The following is a 23,651-nucleotide window of genomic DNA, read 5'->3' as shown; positions in this document are numbered from 1 at the left end:
CAGCAACCTACAAAAAATTAAGAGGTAACCCAACTGAGACTATCAGTGGGAAGCTGTCAACTTTTCTTAAATTGTATACAAAAAAAGGTGTCATCACAATGTCTGAAAGTGAATATATTATGATTGAAAAACCATCAATACCGGTAGTATATATACTACCCAAAATTCACAAGAATGAAACTCAACCCCCTGGTCGGCCAATAGTGGCCGGAACAAATTCTGTTCTTTCAAATTTATCCCATTTTTTAGACCATTGGTTACAACCAATGGTACAAAAAAGTCAGTCTTATCTGAAAGACACCATCGCCACTCTAGATGTATTAAAAACCATCAAGTGGGAGGGAGGATTTAAATTAATAACATCAGATGTAGCCTCCCTCTATACGATTATCGACCACATAAAAAGGGTTGTTAGCGATAAAATACTTTTTAGATCAGGAAGAGATGAAAGAAGATAAGAAAAACTTCATTCTGGAAGGTATTTCCTTGATTTTAACAAATAATTACTTTTGGTTCGATGGTGGCTTCTATCTTCAGTTAACCGGCACTGCTATGGGCACCAGGCTGGCACAAAGCTATGCCAATTTATTTATGGCATGGTGGGAGATTAAAGCGGTGTGGCAGAACCACCCGTTTGGTGCCAGCCTGGTGCTGTGGCGTCGGTATATTGACGACATACTCTGTGTTTGGAGGGGCAATGAGCCTGATTTACAACTGTTCTGTGACCATTTAAATTCTAATGATTTGAATATCCGTTTAACATTCGATATCAGCTCGGAAACAGTGAACTTTCTCGATCTTACCATCTATATTGAGAATGAGTTATTAAAAACAAAAAATTACATTAAAAAAACTGATTGTAATTCATTCATTGAAGCTGATAGTAATCATCATACTAACTGGCTCAAAAGTGTCCCTGGAAGTCAATTCCAGCGTATTAGCAGGAATTGTACTGATTTAGAGGTTTATGATGATCAGGCATTACAATTGGAGAAGCAATTCCTTAGTAAGGGATATCAAAAGCCTATGATTGACGAAGCTAAAAATAAAGGCAGATCCCTGTTAATGAATAGAGATCAGGATATGCCGAAAAAAGTGAAATCTAGTATACCGGATGTAATGTTTATAACGAGGTATACAAGTCAACATAAACAGTTAGAACGCATGATAAAGAAACATTGGAACGTACTTACCAGTGACCCTTTGTTATCCAAACATATTAATACTAACCCAAAGTTTGTGTACAGGAGGGCCAGGAATGTAAAAGACACTATAGTCAACAGTGCGATCAATGTTCCATCACCGCTTACCCGCATAAAATCGAAAGGGTTTTATAGATGTGGTATGTGCAGTTTATGCAGATCTTGTAAAGGCTCAATAAAATGTGTACAGGAATATCAATCTACACATACAAAGAAAATGTATCCAATTGAGGACTTTATAACCTGTGATAGTAAAAACTGCATTTATTTACTACAATGTGACTGTTCTAAACAGTATGTTGGTAGGACATCCAGGGCCCTAAAGGTCAGATGGGCAGAACATGTGAGGAATGTAAAGAAAGGCCTGGAGTCCAACAATGTGTCGGACCATTTTAGAAAAGTCCACCAGTGTGACATTAGACATCTGGTTTCCTTCTGTGGGATAAAGATGGTGAAGCCACACTGGAGGATCAATGATTGTGAACAAAGATTGGCACGCACAGAAATGCAGACCATATACACATTAAAAACTCTGTTCCCATCAGGTTTAAATATGGACTTCGAGCTCAAGTGCTTTTTGAAATGAAGTATTGGCTATTTGTCTTTTTAATCAAATTTTATACTATATTTTATTAAGAAATTTTTAATGAAATCATCATTTTTTTACCAATGAATTTTTATTATTATTGTTTATGGTAATGAATGAAATAGGTTTTCTATATTGTATCTTTTTAGTGTAATTATATATGGGCTGTACGGCAATATTTGATTAATGCTAACTTTGCACATCTTTCTTTACATATGGAAACATCCATATTATGGTGCCTGATGCGATATGGAAGCCAAAAATTATCCCAAGTGACCTGCGTTTCAAGTTAACATAGATGACACGCAAGCGTCACTGAACATACATCAGGAAGTACTGAACGGAGGGATGTTTGCGTTCCATACCGCTAATCGGAAGTAGATGTCATCTCCGCTTCCGCATGGAGTCTGTTTGCGTTCCATACACAAAACCGGAAGCAGTCATCACGATCGCGGACCCGGATATCCGGTCAGCGGGATCGTCAAACACAGCCCACCGATAACAACGGCGGGAACGCTGTATTGTGGCTGCTAAAACCAGTTAAGGACTTTCCGGATTGAGCGCAATCCATTTGCACCAAAGTGTCTTTATAACAAAGCAAATGCTCTGTTTTATCCTCCAAATGTTCTCCTGATGTAATGCATTATGTATAGTGACATGTTACTGTTTTTTATTATGTGTATATTTTATGAATTGATTTTTAAAAAATGTGATACTCCGGTACAGGTTTTTTATTTGCCAAACAAAGCTGTTTGTAGGGCAGGTATAAATACCTTTGCCCCACTCATACACTCCACACCTTGAAAAAGGACCATTACAGGTCCGAAACGCGTCGGTGTTGTGGAGGGACGTTTTCCAGCTCAGCCGATCCATCCCCTCTGGCCTCTTCACTTTTTTTCGCCATCTTGTGAGGCACCAACTCTCCTCTAGACCCGGTGAGTGCGGAGTTGGCAGGGATAGGAGGTGAAGCTTTGCTTGGAATTTTTTTATCTTTTTCTGCTGCTTGTCCATTGTATCCTGTTTTTTTTTCATCATTGTACGGATTGTGAAAATAAAATTGTGTTATACCGTCATCTGCCTATGAGTTTGATGCTGAGATCTGGACATCCAAGAAACAGAAAAGATACCCCTATGTGTATATAGGGCATTGCCGGAAGGTGAGCATTAAGTACATGGGAATTTGGAAAAACGTGGGTGTTTCAAAGATACCTTTATGGGCATATAGGGCCTGTGGAACAGGTCAGTGTTCTTCCAAGAACTTAATCACAACGATTTTCCTTTTTGGGATTGTGTCTGGTTTGACTATCTATTGTTTCCTCTTCTACCCATGAACTCATAAAAACCCTTGGACAGAATCCAGGACCAGGGAAGAAGGAGTGACGAATTCACCCCATTTAGTTGTCTGACAGCGCATCAGTATACTCCCGTTTTGTATTTGCTTGTGTTGAATTTTGGGGCTGGTATCCCAAGGGGGTATTAGTTGCGGCAGTCAGGTTTGGCGCATTTATAACCATTACTAAATTGTTTTTTGTAAAATGTGAGAGGATCACACGACAGAGTTAGTAATGCTACAAAAAACATACAGTTCATAAAAGCTTCCATGGTGTAAAAATGTAGAGATGGCCATCGACAGCTGATGATTAGAAATCATGGTCTATGTTGAATAGTTTTGCCATCGATGGGGTAGACCCAGATGATTTCCCACCTAAACTGAATCATTTTTTTTGGTACTTGTGTATTAGCAGGGCGCCCTATTAGTATGGCACCGTAGAGAAATCGCATTGCATGCGGGTTTTTGCGTGCAATGCGATTTCCCTATGTAATTTATTCACTGCTCTCTGCCTGCGGGCGGTGCGATGCGATATCACGCCATTGCCACATGCCATTTACTTTACTATACACTTCTATGAGATGCAATGAGATTCTAGGCACCCCCCTCCCCCCACTATCCACGCCACCCCAAAGCATGGCGAGCGCAGCAGAACGCCTCCTCCCGACCTTTTCATACCCCCACTATCCACATCGGCGTGGAGTTGATTTCATATAGTGTGGCAAGCGCAGCAAGCCCCGTGGATTACGTGAAATGTCGCCACACTATATAAAATTAGCTCCACACCGACGTGAATAGTGGGGGTATGAAAAGGTCGGGAGGACGCATTCCGCCATGCTTCAGGGTGGCGTGGATAGTGGGGGGGGGGGGAGGGGTGCCTAGAATCTCATTGCATCTCATAGAAGGGTATAGTAAAGTAAATGGCACCCTATAAAATCGCATGCAAGCGGGCAGAGAGCAGTGAATAAATTACATAGGGAAATCGCATCACACGCAAAAAAACACATTTGATGCGATTTTCTTACGCAGAATCGCCCACTAAGCAATTTGCTTAGTGGGCGCCGTGATAATACACAAGTACCTTTTTTTTTTTACTTTTTCCTCAAGGGACTGGGACACGGAGCATAGCTCTGCCCCTGACACCTGTGAAGCCCCAGCCCCCGTATTTTGATTGACCCACAAGCCAAAAATGGATGACCATCGATATGTAAACACATTGATGGTCATCAATTGCATAGTAATGCACTATCGATGGCCAGTTACACTTATACCATTGATGGCAAAGGCAACGATGGCCACCGATGGGGTGTATTCAATGCAGCTGGCACTATATAAAATCAACTCCATGCGAACGTGGATAGTGGGGGTATGAAAAGGTTTGGTATTGGCTGGCTGTTTATCACTCTCCATTTGATCACTTTTGCAGCTTAGTGCATCTGGCCCAGTATCTTCCCGTAACAGAGAGGTTCAATTTCAAACAATGTTTCTGACCCTATCCATGTATATATCTCCTCATCCCCATAGATACACATTGTGCTAAGGGATTGCGGTGGTAGGATATATTAAGGGTTTGAGTATTGTGACCACAATAAAACAACTCGTGGTAGGTGTAATAATTCCCCATACTTTACTATGGCTTGAGATTCAGAGACTCAATATATGACATACACATACCATAGCAACCACATGTTTATTAATGGCAGATTTAAGAAGCAGGCAGGATAGCACTTACCACGTGGGTAGATTTGCAGAGGACCACTCCCCTGCTGTTCAAGGACCATACTGCAATACTGCAAGGAGAAAACAAGAGTCCTGTCACTAAGCACATTCCAAAATGGTCACCTTACAGATCCCTCTCATGACTCCCAATTCAGGCTGTGCAACAGATAGAGCAGCACCTTATGGACTAAAAAAAACAGTCAATGTAAACCGTTTAGCATAAATCACATTTGCGGATTTAAAACAGACAAGAAGATGCCAACATTTAACACATTACATGTACTGTGGGCCTAAATCATAGTTTTACGCAAACCTGCTGTTTACAAATACGATATTCGGGGGTCTGCACAGATGCAAGACTCATGAAAATGATATCGCTCACAGTCCCATGTCAGCCGCAGCTCGAATGACATGCTGCGGAGTTTGGGTGGCGGAAAAGGGGTGGCACCTTTCTTCAAAACGACAGGATGTCACCCCCATTTTGAAGGCATGATTGGACTAGGATCTGCATCATCATTGCACCTGAGACCATCATGAATCATCGGATTGTCTTGCAAATGTTAACAGGAGACGCCAATCTCCTACAGACACCTCCTGTTGCATTTAAATGTTAATGACTCGGAACTGCACAGCCACCACCTTGGGGCTGTGCAATCCTTCCAAACATGAAACAGGCCTTGTAGCAGCGCTCGGGGTGGTAGAAGGTACAGATCACTTGGACTTTCCAGTACACACAATAAAGCTAAATGAAATAAACCCTAAAGCATTATGGCAGAAGTATGAGAGAGAGAGAGATGGACACAGTTTATGGCTGATTGTCTAGTATAGTGGTGTCAAACTTATGGCCCTCCATCTGTTGTGGAATTACACATCCCAGCATGCCCTGCCACATATTTTATATAATGGATAGCTAAAACTGTGGCAGAGCATGCTGGGATGTGTAGTTCCACAGCCATGAGTTTGACACCACTGGTCTAGTATATCAAACGCTAGCTGAAAACCATGCTTTAATTATAACTATTTTACTTAAATTTCCATTGGTTTCCTCCCTACCCTTTGCTGGCAGCTCCCCTAATGCAGGAGATGTTTTATGAAAGTGACTAGAGTTCTAAAGTATCAACGTCTTCTTATGAGTCTCATACCAAAACGCTGACAGAACGCAACTTACTACATTATGTAATCTTCTAAAGTCGTCCGTACTCTTTTTACTTGACTGCCCCATATCATTGACAATTACACTTCCAATTGTTTTCTTGTCCCTTGTCTTCTGTTAATACCCACACCTGGCCTGCAGTTTAGTGCATGCATGGATCCCTAAGCTGGGCGTCTGTTAGAGGACTGTATGTACCACGTTTCAAATGGGGAATATAATGCTCATCCACAAATGCTGCAAGCATATTCACCAGTATGGCTACACAAAGTACACTACTGCAATATGGCAGCACAGTTGTTGTAGTGGTTAGCATTGCATTGCTTGTTCAGTTCCTAACTAAGACACCCGTCATGTCATCTGTGTGTTCTCTCCCTATTTTTGAATGGGTTCCCACCGGGTTCTCTGGCTCTCTTCCAAAATCCAAAAACATAATAGTAGGTTAATTGTCTTCTAACAAAAGTTAATCCTAAAATGCCTATTTGTGTCCACATAATAGGGAATATAGATTGTAAGACTGATGTAAATGACTGAAACAGTCTATGTATAACATGTGAGCACTACATAAATAACAGTTATGTTATGTGGCTCACCCAAATAATCTGGGGAAGTGTCCTCTTAGCCACATTCTTTCACAGCTATTGGACTATCTGACTCAAAGACAGAGAAAGCAACACTGTGTGCACTGCCCCGACACTCATACACAATACTGCAGATGCCGCTTATGTGTTATACAGCTTTACCTCCATTGCAATGCACATCACAGACAGACTCAAGTTACTTACAAACTACAAGAAACTGCAATCCCACTAGGATGAGGAGGAGAGGCAGCTGACAGCCTGGAGGGGGTTAATTACCAATGAGCCGTAACTTTAAGTACTGCATAAAAAAAGCTAAGAAATTGATAGTTCATTTATCCGGCACGATACCTAATGCACAAGTCATTAAGAGAGATTATTCCTAATGTGTTGCTCACATTAAAAAACATCAAGCGAGACCCCAACCTTCCAAGTCATAAGAGATCATTTGTATCTCCGGGACATGACAAGTAGCTGGGAGACAATGGATAGGGATGGATAGACAGGCTTACAGGTGAGTGGCGGAGGAAGAAAGAGGAGGAAACAGCAGACAGAGATGCGCACTACGCGGGGTGCATGTTTTATTACACATCCCCAAATATTCCAGTCCTGCAGCTGCTCAATGTACTCACAATGCGCAGGGTTAGATCATCTGTTTCCATAGTTGCAGGAAGTCAGCTAAGAGAAAGTGCCTCACCCGTTTCCATGTGTACTATTCTATTCATTGCAGATTTTTTTTTTTTAAAGTCTTATTTCCCACCTCTGATGGGCAGGGTACATAGTGCCAAGGACAAAAAGAGTTCATGTGGTGCCCTCAGCTTCAGCCCAAATTTTATTCAAGTCACATTATACCAACACCCAGTAGGAAGCCTGCCCCAAATATGGTGGCACTGGCTATATCAGTTTTCTGTTGTTTGAGATGTGATTGTGTTAGTGATTCTGTAATTGTAAAAGGTATACCTACAGGCTGTATATACATTGGGTGTGAGTCTTTATATAAACACTGTCCAGGCCCGCACCCCCAGACCCATACCCAGTATTAGGGACCCCCAGTGACACAGAGACGCCTTGACGCACGGCCTGGGGGCTTAGGCCTATATCGGCAGATATATGCAACCAAGATCTCTGTATTATCTGACTATTATGTAGTTATTTCTCACTCAGTGTGCAATTGGGATAGCAAAATGTTTTTTCCTAACCAGAATTACCCCTCCCTTTATGCACCTGAGTGACATCACAATCTGACGGAGTAGCTTGCCAATAAATGTGTCGTAAAACAGAAACATGGAGGCACAATGGGGTTTCATTGCGGAGTGTAGGTGGCCGCGAGATTCCCAGCACAGTGATGAACACCGTGAAGCTAGCCCCTCAATGTGTTTCAGGGGCACATTTACTAATAGAGCTTTTAGATATCCCTTTTTAAATGTTAGTAAATGTGCAATTTCATCCCTGAAACACAACATCAATTAAGATTGATTTAAAAATCAATGAAAAACAACCTTTAGTAAATTCACACTTATTGGCAAAAGACAAACTGGGGCAGATGTATTAAGCCTGGTGAAGAGATAAAGTGGAAGGAGATAATGCACCAGCCAATCAGCTTTATTTAAAATATGACAGTTGGAATCTGATTGGCTGGTGCATTATCTCCTTCCACTTTATATCCAGTTTATCTCTTCACCAGGCTTAATACATCTGCCCCACTGTGTCTTGCAATTCTCCAACATGGACTCAGTGCAACCAATCAGCACATCACATAGGCTGAGTGGTGAAGAACAGCTTAGAACCCCGCAGATATTGTAGCAATAGAGATATCGCACACAACACACACTATCTGGGTTTCTCCCCTAGGAAGAATCATCAACATGTATGTTCCCTGTGAAAACACTGAAGAATTGTCCAGCAGTCAGCCGCAGTAGCGCATACTTGGCCCTGCTTTCCGTACCTGTCAATACAATCGTCCTGATCACGGCAAAGCCATAAATTGTGCAATTACGGCACGTTGCGCCGATAATTTGTGATTGTGGCGATAATTATATAATACATGCCTGGCTTAAGGCTATTAGAGATTGTTGTCAGTTTTATTTTGAACCTATTTATATGAACAGTAAGATCTACAAACGTCAGCTACTTTGAGTTTGCACATCACAAGAATTACTGTTATAGCATATACGCGTTGATCCTGATCCCTCTATTAAAATGCATACACTTGAACCCAGGCAGACTGTTAAACAAGCTAATATGTTACAATTTGTGGAATGAACAGTGACAAGTCATCCCTCACCAAGCTCAAACCAACCAAACCGTAATCAATATTCATTAGGATATGCTTTTTAGATGGTCCGAATTTCATCTCACCTACATCTCTGCTTACAAAGGTCAACAAAGTCACATGCTTTTTTACACTGATTATGCCAGGAGCAGCGGGCAGCTCTTGTTTCTACATCGCTTGTCAATCACCGTCAAGTAATTCCATTATTGCCCAATACAATGTTAATGCTTTTTAGATCACAGATAAATTGTTTTTAAAAATGAAACTTTAATGTTACAGAGAAGCCGAAAAACAGCATGGCACAATTGACTGAGCCTTTTAAATCATGTAGAATATGCCCCAACCAAGTTGGAATATATCCCTAATTAGTGCATAACTATATATGATCATAATACTCCCTTTCATATTACTGAATGTCCCAAATGGTCCCAGATAACCCAGCGCAACCACTACCTAATGCTTCCTGAGAGCAATGGGGGTTATTCGGATTCACTCGCAAAGGCAAATTCCTTCTCAAATGGACAAAACCATGCGCACTGCAGGTGGGGCAGATGTAACTTGTGCAGAGGGAATTAGATTAAGGTGGGGTTTTATTTCAAAGTGAGATCTATATTGCAGTGTAAAAATAAAGAAGTCAGTATTTTCCCTGCACAGAAACAAAACAACTCACCCAAATTGAATTCTCTCTGCACATGTTACATCCCCCCCCCCCCCTGCAGTTCACATGGTTTTGTCCATTTAATAAGGAATTTGCCTTTGCGAGTGAACCAGAATAAGGGCCAATATGCTGCTGTGTGCAGAGCCATAGACTTTCTGGGGTAAGATAAATAATGTCTTTCAGCAGTGACTGCTGTGAAGAGCATCAAAGGTGTTTACAAATATGATAGGTCTTTAATAGCTGCTACCAGTTATACACAGGGCAGACCGCATGCAGGGCATGACAGTTATAAAGTCATACATTGATTGATGTAGCTAAACCTAGAAGTGAAAACCAATGGTATAGAACTAGCAAATACAGGAATGTCTCGGAAACATAATAGGTGGCAGAGTTCTCCTGCACGTACTGAACAAATGCTTTATATGCCAGGCTCCTTCTACAGAGGTATATGGACCCTAGGTCGACAATGACAGACAGTCGACACAAGGTCAAGATATTCATGAACATGGTCGACGCTGAAAAGGTCAACACAAGTTTTTCATGTGCTTTTTTTTTTTTTAAACTGATTTGGTTCATACTTTAACATTCAAGTGGCCATAGAGTTAGATTATAATAGCGCCCGTGTCAACGTGTCAACATATGTCGACATAGACAACAGAAACCGCACAGACATTACAACAGAGCGCACAAAGCAGCAGTGGTCCCTTTTTGCAGTTGTGGACTCAATTAATGTGTGTTTCACCCATTAACTATATTATGTGCTGTGTTTTGAATGTTTAAATGTTTAACATCATTTTGAAGTAAAGTTAACACCAGGGTTGCCTACTTTTGAAAAATCATTTCGGGGAGAAAAGTAAAAGGTAGGGGGCGGGCCTTGCATCGCCAGGGGGCGGGCCTTGCGTCACCAGGGGGAGGGCCTTGCGTCACCAGGGGGCGGGCCTTACGTCGCCAGGGGGTGGGCCTTATGTCGCCAGGGGGCGGGCCTTGCAATATTTTGTTAAGCATGCAGCCACATTTTTTTGTAGCACAGTGGATGGGCAGAAGCCTGGCAGATTGGACAGGGCTGGGGCAGCGAGAAGCTGTACAGCACTTGCAGAATATGCCATCAATCTGCATGAATGAAATCAAGTGCTGTACAGCTTCTCGCTGCCCTAGCTCTGTCCAATCTGCCAGGCTTACGCCCATCCACTAAAATGATTTTAGTGGATGAGCAGAAGCCTGGCAGATTGGACAGGGCTGGGGCAGCGAGCTGTACAGCACTTGATTACATTTTTCTGTAGCACAGTATCAGATGGGTGGTAGCCTGGCAGATTGATGGCCGGGGCAGCAAGAGGCTGGACGGGTCATCACATGTTGCACTTGCACTGTGCACTTGGAAGGTGACGACCACTGAGGCACTGAATGAGGTAGGACAGGTGTAGGGGGAGGAGGGGGGCTTTGCAGTAAAATATGGAGAGAGAACAGGTCACAGATCATACTTATCGCTCTGACCAGTAACCTGTCTCCCGCAGCAGACGCTTTCTCCTGCAGCCATCGCTCCTCTGCGGCTCTGTGCGGCTCTGCCGCGTCTCTTCTGGGATGGCTACTGCGCATGTGCAAGATAACAGCGATGACGCCGCCAACGTGATGACGCTGCATCATCGCGTCATTGCGTTGGCGGCGTCATTGTGGTTATCTCGCGCATGCGCAGTAGCCATTGTGGCAGGGGGAAGCGATGCTCCGGGAGAAAGAGGGCTCTACCCGGGAGTCCGTGAGATTACCCACAATTCCGGGAGTCTCACGGACATTCCGGGAGAGTCGGCAACACTGGTTAACACAAATGCTGGACGTTATTTTCCAGTTATATATAAGTGACGCACAAAAATAAAAATTTCCTTCCAAAGTTGCACAGCCAAAATCTTTTGCCGCACACATTGGGAACATTGCCGGCGACCTAGAATATGTTGACCATTCTTAGGTGTCCACCTCGGCACTGTAGACCATTAGTGGTCGACCTAGACATTGTCTATCGTCTATACCATAACGCTACAGACTGCTCCACAATATCTCCCAGTAAATGTGTGACATCATTGAATTCAGTCCTACAAGTGCCATTTCTAATTGGAGATGTATTAAAGCTATGTACAGTAAAAGATGTGGTGTTATATGCTATAGCAAGCCACAAGAAACCTGCTACAATTTCCGCACAACATAGATGATAGACTCTATGGCTTATTAAGACTCTCCTCTAGCCTCCAAACTTTCAAGCGTTCCCTGAAAACTCACCTCTTCAGGCAAGCCTATCATATTTAAGTTCTACACGCATAACCCTCTGAGGCAGTTATGTATTATATAGCTTCCCTTGGACTGGTAACTTGGTGGGACTGCTATGCTATTACTGGTGCCTGTCCTTGTGTTTCCCTCCTATATCCCTATAGATTGTAAGCTTGCAGCAGGGCCCTCCTACCTCCAAGTCTGTCTGTTGTTACCCAGTTTGTTTAATCACTGTCTACTATTGTCAAGCGCAACGGAATCTGATGCGCTATATAAGAAACTGGAAATAAATAAATACATTAGGATCGAGCTTGTACAAACACTACAAGCTTTGGGGCATTCACACAGTAATGTGCATTAAAGTCACATAAATTACATTGTATGCTGCATTCCCAAAGCATTAAACTTTACCATAGGTATAGTGCGAACGCTGTTATAGGTAATGGTATTAATGGGGGAATGAGATCTGACGGTTCTATGGACTTTGCTGGTATCCTATTAGCAGCAGTAATTTACCGCTGCTAATAGGTTCATTGGGTGCTATCCAATTAGTCCTGATAACTGGCATTTATCAGGGATTACACTTCTGGTGCTTCAGGCTTTTAAATGTAAATTATAATTTTTTTTACATCTTTTATCGTTTTTCTTTAGATCAACATGGATTTTGACCTCTGTCCAAGATAACTTCCTGCTGATATGTTTGTATGTAAACTTCTTACATTTATATTAAGAATCCAACAGAAAAAAAAATCAGTTTTTCATACTTACATAAGAAAGCATAGCCTTCATCTCCTCATCGCTCCTTACAGTGATGCGGTCACCATCCTCATCTTCATCTACAAAAAAGACCGGTCACACACCATAAGAATAAGTATCTGTAAAAATTAGATTGGGACACAAAAATAGCATAGCATGGTTTTCGCCATGGGCAGCCCATTATAAAAGCTTGTAAAACTTTTGCTTCCACTGTAGAAATATATTTCTTCAGAAAGGCCACTGCCTCTAATGTTTAGTGATGTCTGCAGTTCTATTCTGGAGAACATGTAAGAGGAATTTTAATCTCTCTCTAAAAATAAATGTAAAAAGTAAATGTAAAAGTGCACTTACCATGCACAAGTCTTTGACCGACTATGGGGGTTATTCTGATTCACTCGGAAAGGCACATTCACTCTCTAATGGACAAAACCATATGCACTGCAGGTGGGGCTGATGTAACATGTGCAGAGAGAGTTAGATTTGGGTGAGGGGAGTACTTCAAACTGATATGTATATTACAGTTTAAAAATAAAGCAGCCAGTATTTACCCTGCAAAGAAACAAAATAACTCACCCAAATCTAACTCTCTCTGCACATGTTACATCTGTCCCCCCTCCCCTGCAGAGTACATGGTTTGGTCCATTAAAGAGTGAATCAGAATAACCCCCCATGTTCCAGCAGTGCTGGATTTTATATGTTTGCCCAACATTTAATTTTTCATTATTTAATTAACTGCAGTAACCCCCAATGTTCTAGCAGTGCTTGGCACAGTTGGAAGTTGGTTATAACGAAAGTCGGTTATTTAGGGTTTTTGGATTGTGGTAATATATAGGGTGTGGCGGGTAGTGTTACAACACTTACCTAAGAATAAGTCTATCACAGTACACAGTACACATGTGCTGCAATGTTCTGATCAGTCGCTATTGAGTCTCCTTCGCCTGTCACTGCCGACACCTTTGGGACACCTTTTCCGCAGAGTACCATCCACAGCCCCCTGATGACTGATCAGTTGCTATTGGCCGACACCTTTTCCGCAGAGTACCATCCACAGCCCCCTGATGATTGATCAGTTGCTATTGTGGCCCGTATGCCTGTTGCTGCCAGCATGCTGAGAGCAGTGCAGGGGAACCTTCCAGCAGAGCCCCTTGATCAGTTGCTACTGAGACGCGTAAGCCTGCCGCTGCCGGGAGCGGTGTGCGGGATCACTCCCCGCAGAGCCCCCCTGACACTTTATTGCGATGATACTTAGCTTACAACCTGCCTGGGAAAATGACCTAAACAACGGTGAAAACCGCAAAGGAATCGTTTCAGTGGTTTCACATTTTAGTGGAATCAGACAAACAAACGTATGCTCTAATTTATAAGCTGTATAGATAGGTAATTAGTGCTCTAATGGGGTAGCATTTCTATTCTAACCAATGAGTGGGTACACCTGTACGGAGTCAGTGATAGACTGGAGGTGTCATGAGTCATTTGTAGAGATCAATAAAATGTCTTCAAACTAAAAAGTACATTCAAATAACCATCAAAACAAAAAACTCCCACTTATTCATATTGTCCAAAAAACGTATTATCTTTCTTCTTCTTTCTTTTGGATATGTGTCTTCAACATCTGCAGTTCAGCCCAAATAAAAGCCTCAATGCACATTCTAGATACAGTTAGCTATAAACCTGTAAAATGTAGTTTGGTTTGAGACCCTACCCTCACTCTAGAAGTAAAGAGATGGCGTAATGGTTATGCTCATACATTTCAGTACAAATGGCTAATGTAATCTAATGTTTTTGTCTTTATAGTTTCACCTTCATAAATACATTTCTAAATGTTGTCAAGGAGATGAATCAGTCACAAAATAGGTGCAATAACCATGCAATAAAATCTAAAAAAAACAACCCTTGTATTAGATTTCGTAACATATTCAGACTCTACAAAGGAGTTTGAGCATGTCATTTTAATCTAAATATATTCATTTTATAGGATTTTTTAATGATGTATATAGATTTGTGTAAAAATAGACAACATCTATGGGACTAGCTTATACACCTTTCACACTGCACTTGTTAAACGGTATATTGCCATTGATTTACCGGTTAAAGATAACTGGTATCTCAAAACGTTTAAGTTTCAGAGACGTTTTTTATGCAGTGAGAATGGCTCTGAAACGGTATTTAGTAAAAACAACAGACTACAGACCTGTGATAGGCTGTCCCCTGCATTCTGCCTTGAAATGTATTGAGGGGATTAAACGGGTTGACTGATGTGAATGGTATTTAAACGGTATTTAAAACGGTAATCTACTGCAATGTGAAGGTTGAGACCCGTTTTAAATACCGTTTAAAGATACCTGTTTTTGAAATGTTTTGGCAATGTGAAAGCGGTATTATCGATCTCTGTTTTTTTTCTTATTGATAAACATATTGGTGTCTGATCTTCCACAGATACTGTAGGTCCTCATTATTGCAGTTGAGCCAAACAGCCCTTACTGCAAACCATCAGCCCCTCTGCTCTGTTATCAGGGAACTTTTTTTACCCAAAAATTAGAGTTGCGATGTCACTAGGACAAAACAAAGGACTGTGTTGATTAATGTGTTATATGCCACTTGTATATCCATGTGCAACAGAGTCTCTGAATCTGTATACGAAGTGCTATGATGCAGCAGCCATGGTTTTCAATGCCAAGTTCTGCTGTGTTTGTATACAGAAATCAGGTGCACACATACAAGTATTGCATATAAAATCAGAACAGTCTCCTGGTGCGGCCTATGCCAGACATCTCGCTCTGTGTGTAGATGGCATATTGAGGCTAGATGTATGAGGACATATCTTGATTCATAGAATATAAATCAGAACTGTAGATTTTAAACTAATAAAGGTTAGATTGCTATTCTTTTTGGAGCAAAACAAACTAGGAAACCTGTACTTATAATAAAACCCTATTGAGCAGTATATATACATTTTCTAGGAGTTTGGCAAAATAAAAACATTTTTAAATGGCGCTTTGAACAAGGGAAAGCATTGCCAGGAGGGATCGCAGCAGTAATCTCCTGTGATCCGTGTCGTGCCCCCCCCCCCCTCATCCAGTCATTGACTAGATAGTCTAGATCTGGGGTAGCCAACTACAGTCCTCGAGACGAGAGCTACCAACAGTTAATGTTTTCCAGATCTCCTCACAGAATCACAAGTGAAGTAATTAGCTCCAACTGTGGATCTTTTAAAATGTGTCAGTCCGTAATGTGCAGCAGCTAGGTTGTCTGGAAAATGTAAACTGTTGGTAGCTCTCGAGGACTGGAGTTGGTTACCCCTGGTCTAGATTAAGCTACTTGTACAGATGACGGGGGGAATGTTAGGCACTTGTTTCCTAGCATGGCGCCTACGATATTCAGTCGTATGGCATCGTATACATTGTATAGCATCGCATGACATATGCCCGCATGCGATGCGATTTTAAATTGTATAAGCACCCTAATGTTTTTTTTTTATGTTAAATGGTCCCCCTATACGATTTTAAATTGTATAAGCACACTAATGGATGCTTACAATGTTAAATGCACCCCCACTATCAACGCCAACCCAAAGCGTGGCGAGCCCCCGAGGGGCAGCGGTACGCGTCCTCAGACCTTTTCATACCCCCACTATCCACGTCGGCGTGGAGTTGATTTAATATAGTGCGGCGAGCGCAGCAAACCCCGCGCGGGGATGCGTATTACTTTACATGTATTCCGCGTCCCCCCGCGGGGCTCGCCACGCTTCGGGCTCGGTGGCTCGCTGCGCTCGCCACACTATATAAAATCAACTCCAAGCCGGTGTGGATGGTGGGGGTATGAAAAGGTCGGAGGACGTGTACCGCTGCGCTCGCCACGCTTCGGGTTGGCGTTGATAGTGGGGGTGTCGCGGGGTGCTTTTAACATTGTAAGCACCCATTACGGTGCTTATACAATTAATAATGTTATAGGGGGCCATTTAACATTGAAAGCAACTATTAGGGTGCTTATACAATTTGAAATCGTATACCATCGCATTGTATGGCATTGTATGCCATATGCAATGGTATACAATTTTAAAATTGTATAACATCGGGTGCCATCGCGTCGCATCGTATACAATTGTATGTCTTATGGTATATGATGCGATGGGCGCCGTGCTAGGAAACAAGTATCAAATGTTAACAATGCGCGGTAGCATGCATCGGTAACGACATTGAGCGAACACCCTGGACAATTTGCATATACTGTATATGGTTATTGTTATTATCAATGTAGTTAACGATATATCGCAGAGTGTGTCCCCAGCATCAAGTTGCCCATAAACAAGCCCAGTTATCACAAACAGATCAGAAATTGCTTAAGGAGTGCTTGAAAATCTGTATGGCTGACCATTGTAATCTGCTAGTGTTAGAGCTCATCGACCACTGGTGCTGATTGGAGAAACAGCATCCAGCCTATGAGCCTAGTCTATGAATGCCTAATAAGGTGCAATATAGCAGATTCCACATAAGGACAACTGTATTTGCCACTAGAAACAAAAAAAAAATTGCTCACATTCAAATGCTGTAGTAGTTGCGTCTGGGAGCACCTGACCAATCACTTCCTAGAAGTAAAGCAGAAGATAAACAAATTAATCTCACTAAAATTGCTGGTCCAAAGCAGTTGCATTATAAAGTGGAAAAACCTCAAGCATGTAGGTCACAATCAGGCAGGCAGGTCAGAGAAGTTCTGCTGTACAACAAATCATGAGAAAACTTTTATACAGACAAGAGAACATTAATTCCTGAAGGGGACATCAGAATCGCACTTTTTGTATTTCTCAGCAATCAGTGGTTCTCAACCTCTGTCTTAAGGACCCAACAGTTCACGTTTTCCCAGGTCATCCTGCAGGTGCACAGATTATTCCCTGACACATTTTAAAAGAACCATAGGTGGGGCTAATTACTTCACTTGTGATTCTGGGGGTTATTCTAGTTCATTCTTTCTGACAAAATCCTTCTTAGATGGACAAAACCATGTGCACTGCAGGGGGGCAGATGTAACATGTGCAGATAGAATTAGATTTGGGTGAGTTATTGTTTCTGTGCAGGGAAAATACTGACTGCTTTATTTTACACTGCAATATAGATCTCACTTTGAAGAAAAACCCCACCCAAATCTAATTCTCTCTGCACAAGTTACATCTGCCCCACCCGCAGTGCACATGGTTTTGTCCATCTTAAGGTGCGTACACACGGGGGCGATTTAGTGCAAAATCACGGGAAATATGGTCGCTGAGCGACCATATTGCCCGCAATGGGAGTGTGCACCGGCGATATATCGCCTGGTGCGCGCTCCCGTTTTTGCCCCTGTGGTGATCGCTGGTCGCAGGAACATGCTCCTGCAACCAGCTGATTACCACTGCCGGGCTCCCCCCGGCAGTTTCTTTTTCATCAGCGACCATCTCTGGTCGCTGATGTAAAGTAGAAACTGAGCAATATATTGCTCAGCAATATATGGCTGAGCAATATATCTCCCCCGTGTGTACACAGCATAAGAAGGATTTTGTCAGAAAGAATGAACTAGAATAAACCCCTCTGTGTGGAGACCTGGAAAACGTGAACTGTTGGGGGGGGGGGGTCCTAAGGACCGAGGTTGAGAACCACTGAATTGCATTGTTTAGACTAGTGATAGTTAAACTTATACACTTTAGGGGCCACATTGGGCTGTCATCTAACTTTCATTAGTCTTAATCCATATAATAAATAGGTTTAGTCATTTCTAATGCACCACAGAACAGTAATACTATTATTTTTATGTACTAAACCTTGGTGAGAGAGATTAATACCACTTTTGCAAATGCTGGGTCGCACCCCGGATTTGGACACAGGTGCGTCCTGGGAGCGACCTGGCATTTGTGAGGTGAAGCTCCCCGCCTGGTCGCTGAATCATCAGTAGGGGGGGGCAGGCAGCGCTTGGAACTGATGCTGCCTCCTCCCTATAGTGTTAATTGGACCTAGATTGCTCAACCCGGGTTTACCCGTTCACACTGCCCAGCAACCCGGGCCCGACCCGGGTAAAAGGCCCTTTCATACATTGTCCTGCGTCAAACCGGCAACAACTTGGGTCAGACCTAGGTTATTTGTGTGGCGTGAAAGGGGTATAAGTGGACATTGATAAAGTACCAGCAAACCAGGTCCTAACTGACATGTTATAGGCTGCGTATAACGAAATGACAGGAGAAGGCTGATTGTTACTTTATCTCTCTCCACGGCTTAGTAAATAGACCCCAATATAATTAATTTGATTTCTGTTTCTGCTACAATTGCCAGACCAACAGACGGAGGAGCGCAGCGCACATTGGCATTGGGTCAGACTTGTCATTGCTATTTGGTGTACACTGACACAACTTCCTCAGAGCAGGACACAGAGCTGCTGTTCTGGATAACACTAATGCATGTCACCCTGACGGTGTTTCAAAATTATAGTGCAGGGAGGAGGCTGAATGTGTTCTGCAATATATGACGTCTGCAGAGTGAGGCAGCACTTCTTAGATGCGCATGACGTCACTGTGACGTAAAGGATACTGTGCATGGCCTCTGGCCTTTCTTACCGGTTGAGACTAGTTCCCCTTCACCGTAAGGACCTGGGGAGGAGATGGGGCAGGGAGAGGAGGAGCAAGTTCAGAAGAAGGGACCCAAATGGACCCTCGCATAGCTCGCTTCGCTCGCAATGCTTCGGGCACGGTGGCTCGCTTCGCTCGCCACAGCTTTAATAACCTCCTCCACGCCCTAGTGGATGGTAGGGCATGAAATACCGCCTGTCGGCACATGTCGGCTCAAAAAAAAGTTGTCTTGTTCTGACCTCCCGCCCCCTCTCCCGCCCCCTCTCCCGCCCCCTCTCCCGCCCCCTCTCCTCCCCAGGTCCTTACGGCGAAGGGGAACTAGCTGCTACCCTTTCTTACCAGGATGTCCCGAAACAGCAACTGCGCCGCCGGCTGCACGGTCCAATCCACGGCGCCACCGTCTGGAATGCGTATTCGGATGACCAGGGCCTGGCTATCCATGTCCTGAGGGAGCTCGTAGCCCAGTAGCAGCATCCCGGCCCGGGCCGGGTTACATCGTTCGGGGCTCAGGGATAGAGAGTGACTATAGGAACCAAAGAGTTCCGGCCCGGAAGATTGGGGAAGGAAAGGGCAACGGACATGTGGCCACATTGGAAAATGGCAATTCGTCATTAGAATGTGTGCGCGCCATTTTGGTTTCTGGCAACTGTGATAAATTTCGGGTTTTGAATCTTCATATCGCTGCCAAAATAAAATAAAAGTTGTTAAAGTTGGAGCCGGTTATGTTGGATGTTTAATAAACAGCCTACTAAATCTGTTTTTATTAAACAACCAGATGTTTGGTAAAAAGTAACTACTAAAACCCAACATTTCATAATTAATATTTAATATTAGTGCATACCCTCCAACATCTGGAGGGCAGAGATCGGTACACATTTGGGAAGGGGGTGTGGCCACGGGTTAAAGTCGGTGTGGTCACAGCCAAAGTGGGCATGGCCACACACCCTTTCCGAATGTGTACTGCACTGGACAGGATTTTAGAAGATTTACAGTGCAGGGGGAGCTCAGCCCGGCCCAGTGTAACCTGCCCTCCTCAGGCATCTCGGCAACACTCACACTGCCAGAGGCTGCACATTCACCGGCTTCTTCCAGGCAGCTGCGTGCTGGCCGCGCACTTCCGCGTGCACACACAGCCCAGGCCGGCAGGTACAGCAGCGCTTCCAAACCCAGTACCGCTCACTCCTGTATGCCAGGCCAGCGTTTCCGATGTGGGGTAAAAATAGATGATTTGCACCTTACCATGAGTGCGCGGTGCCGGCGCGTGACCTCATGACGCACGGCACCGGCCCGCGCATTGCACTCATGGGAATGGGTGGGCAGGGGGAGCTCAGCCCGGCCCAGTCCATCGGGTCCAGGCAGCACACCGCCGGGGCCAGGAGGAAGATATGCGGCGACGTAAGTCTGAATGCTGAAAAAGCGGTACATTCGGTACAATTGCAATTTGCCGGTACAGACTGTTAAAAAACGGTACTGTACCGGCAAATTCGGTACAGTTGGAGGGTATGTTAGTGTACAGTACAGCCAGAAAGTGGGCTGTAACCTCCTGCTCCATGGCTGCAATGATACATTTGTGAGGCACAGATCATGAGGAAATAGGAAGGGCACCCCAATTGACCCTTCCCCAGAAAAGCTGTGGTGTCCCTCTCTCCTTCCCCCTCCCCCGAAATTAAAGTGGAAAAACACACTACAGGCTGATCCAACTTTGATTGGTAACGTCCTTAAAACAAGTCAAAATGAGGCTCAGTAGTGTAAGTGTGTGTGGCGGCCTCCACATTCCTTTATGACCTCCCTACAATGCCTGGGCATGCTCCTGATGAGGTGGCGGATGGTCTCCTGAGGGATCTCCTCCCAGACCTGGTCTAAAGCATCCGCCAACTCCTGGACAGTCCGTGGTGCAATGTGGCATTGGTGGATGGAGCGAAACATGATGTCCCAGATGTGCTCGATTGGATTCAGGTCTGGGGAACGGGTGGGCCAGTCCATAGCATCAATGTATTCGTCTTGCAGGAACTGCTGACACACTCCAGCCACATGAGGTCTAGCATTGTCTTGCATTAGAAGGAACCCAGGGCCAACCGCACCAGCATATGGTCTGAGGATCTCATCTCGGTACCTAATGGCAGTCAGGCTACCTCTGGCGAGCACATGGAGGGCTGTGCGGCCCCCCAAAGAAATGCCACCCCACACCATTACTGAACCAATGCCAAACCGGTTATGCAGGAGGATGTTGCAGGCAGCAGAACGTTCTCCTTGGCATCTCCAGACTCTGTCACGTCTGTCACGTGGTCAGTGTGAACCTGCTTTCATCTGTGAAGAGCACAGGGCGCCAGTGGTAAATTTGCCAATCTTGGTGTTCTCTGGCAAATGCCAAATGTCCTGCACGGTGTTGGGCTGTAAGCACAACCCCCACCTGTGGACGTCAGGCCCTCATACCACCCACATTTGTGGCCTGCTGGAGGTCATTTTGCAGGCTCTGGCAGTGCTCCTCCTGTTCCTCCTTGCACAAAGGCGGAGGTAGCATTGCTGCTGCTGGGTTGTTGCCCTCCTACGGCCTCCTCCATGTCTCCTGATGTACTGGCTCCTTCTACACCCTTCTGTGTTATCTACAGCCATCTACACGTCCTGACGATGGGGGCATGTCCCCCGAAACGTTGACAGACCTTGTGATGTAATATATATATATATATATATATATATATATTACATTACCTCCTGCACGGTTGCTGAGCTGTTGTGTCGCATCGTTGCTTGTCTTGAAAAAGGACTGTGTCTAGTCCGAAACGTCGACCTGCTGTATGCTTTAATGGTGATGTATTAAACCATTTATCTTTGCTGAAGTATTGGTGTGTGCTCTCTCGGCTGATTTATACAACGATTAGCCCACAGACTTATATATGGTACACTTGTGGTACCTTAAGTGAAGCACCCCACTGTTGCATATCATCCTGATTGGGAGTGCGGACCTACCTGCTCTCTCTATATATATATATATATATATATATATATATACATACAATTTAGGAGGGAGCACTCATGACGATTTTCAATCTTAGTTAATATATGAAAAAAGAAGTCGCACACAAGTCGGTGCTGTAAATCGACGTTTCGGGTGGTTACCCTTTATCAAGACGGTCTTGATAAAGGGTAACCACCCTTCTTCATATATTAACTAAGATTGAAAATCGTCATGAGTGCTCCCTCCTAAATTGTATGTACATTTCCCTGCTGGGATCAAGGAGGCACCGGACACGTTGATACCGTCAGGAGAGTGCCAGACGTTTCTACAAATATATATATATATATATATATATATATATATATAGGGAAGGGAACTGAACATGTCTCAGTGGTAATTTCTTCTACTAAGTCCCGAGTGCCTCCATCTTCACCCAATATATATATATATATATATATATATATATATATATATATATATATATATATATATATATATATATATATATATATATATTGCAAAGCAGAATCTCCAATATGCGCTAATACAATAAAATAAATGGTCGCTGTAGACACTTAGTAGGAACTAACTTTACACATAAACACCAACAATAGTGTATTCAGCGCCCTAAACTGTGTGATGTCATCAGGGCTGGCAACAGAAATCTTGGGGCCCGGAACACTGATATCTCGGGGGGCCGCCCAACACGGAACGTGATTTCTTATTACATTGCATATTGAATGTATTTTTTTTTAATTAGAAGTAAATAGATAATTAATATTTACAATGCAATATAATACGGGAGGGCACAGCATTGTGCGTTGTGTGGTTTAGTGTGTAGTGTGATGTCACTAAACTCATTAGTACAGGTAGCCAGACAAGTGATTACGCAGCCATGCTTTCAGACCCCGAGTCCCTCAAAGTCTTGGGGCCCCTTAACTGGTCAGGGCCTGGTACGAGTGTCCCCTTTGACCCCCCCTGTCGCCTGCCCTGGATGTCATACACAATAATAAATGGATAAAACCAATAAATGAATTTAAGAACAGAGAACACTTGTAGCTTCTTGTTTCTTGTGGAATAATTTTCTTTTTCTTTTCACAGAGCTTTAAAACAGAACCCGACGCGTTTCATCTCACTTGGAGACTTCATCAGGGGTTTTTTCTCTTCTAAACATTAAGCGCCCAATTAGGCTCTGGGAAATGGTTGTTTTTACTGGTCGAGGAAGCGACTAGACTTAATCCTCTAATGTTAATGTATACCTTGGTTTATAATAATAGGACGAAAATCGTCTTTGGGTGCTGCTGCACCTATATACTGAAGAATCAATATAATGTAAGGCCGTTCCAGTACTCAGAAATATTTATAGTCCCAAATAGGTACTCTGTTGATTTCCAACCAAATTCTTAGTGAATGAACTCAGCAAAAACAGGCAGGGTTAGGAGATATTCCCAAATGTTATCCTGAGTGTGTGTGCTCTCTGAGGTCCAGCCAGCAAGTCAAATAAAATATAAATAAAATACCCAATATTCCTCCACGTCAGGGCCGTCTTAACAGCAGTGTGGGCCCCTGGGCAAAGCAATGCACTGGGGCCCTTACCCATTCTCC

At 43.5% G+C, this 23,651-nt stretch overlaps 1 protein-coding gene across 1 annotated transcript in view; it reads right to left on the bottom strand.

Moving 5' to 3' along the window:
- Positions 1-19,666, bottom strand: part of MAP2K5 (mitogen-activated protein kinase kinase 5) — a 109,195-nt gene extending 89,529 nt beyond the window's left edge. The window contains exons 1-4 of the mRNA XM_083184380.1: positions 19,430-19,666; positions 17,041-17,089; positions 12,517-12,584; positions 4,851-4,908 (exon numbers count right to left, since the gene is read on the bottom strand). Coding sequence (XP_083040506.1) covers positions 4,851-4,908; positions 12,517-12,584; positions 17,041-17,089; positions 19,430-19,564 — 310 coding nt within the window. The 5' untranslated portion in view covers positions 19,565-19,666. The remainder of the gene's footprint in view (positions 1-4,850; positions 4,909-12,516; positions 12,585-17,040; positions 17,090-19,429) is intronic.
- Between the last annotated feature and the right edge of the window lie 3,985 nt (positions 19,667-23,651).

The sequence above is a fragment of the Crinia signifera genome, chromosome 4 (assembly GCF_055691185.1).
Source record: "Crinia signifera chromosome 4, ASM5569118v1, whole genome shotgun sequence".
Classification (NCBI taxonomy): Eukaryota; Metazoa; Chordata; class Amphibia; order Anura; family Myobatrachidae; genus Crinia; species Crinia signifera.
The sequence above is the reverse complement of the archived record's forward strand: the minus strand, read 5'-3'. Positions and strand labels throughout refer to the sequence as shown.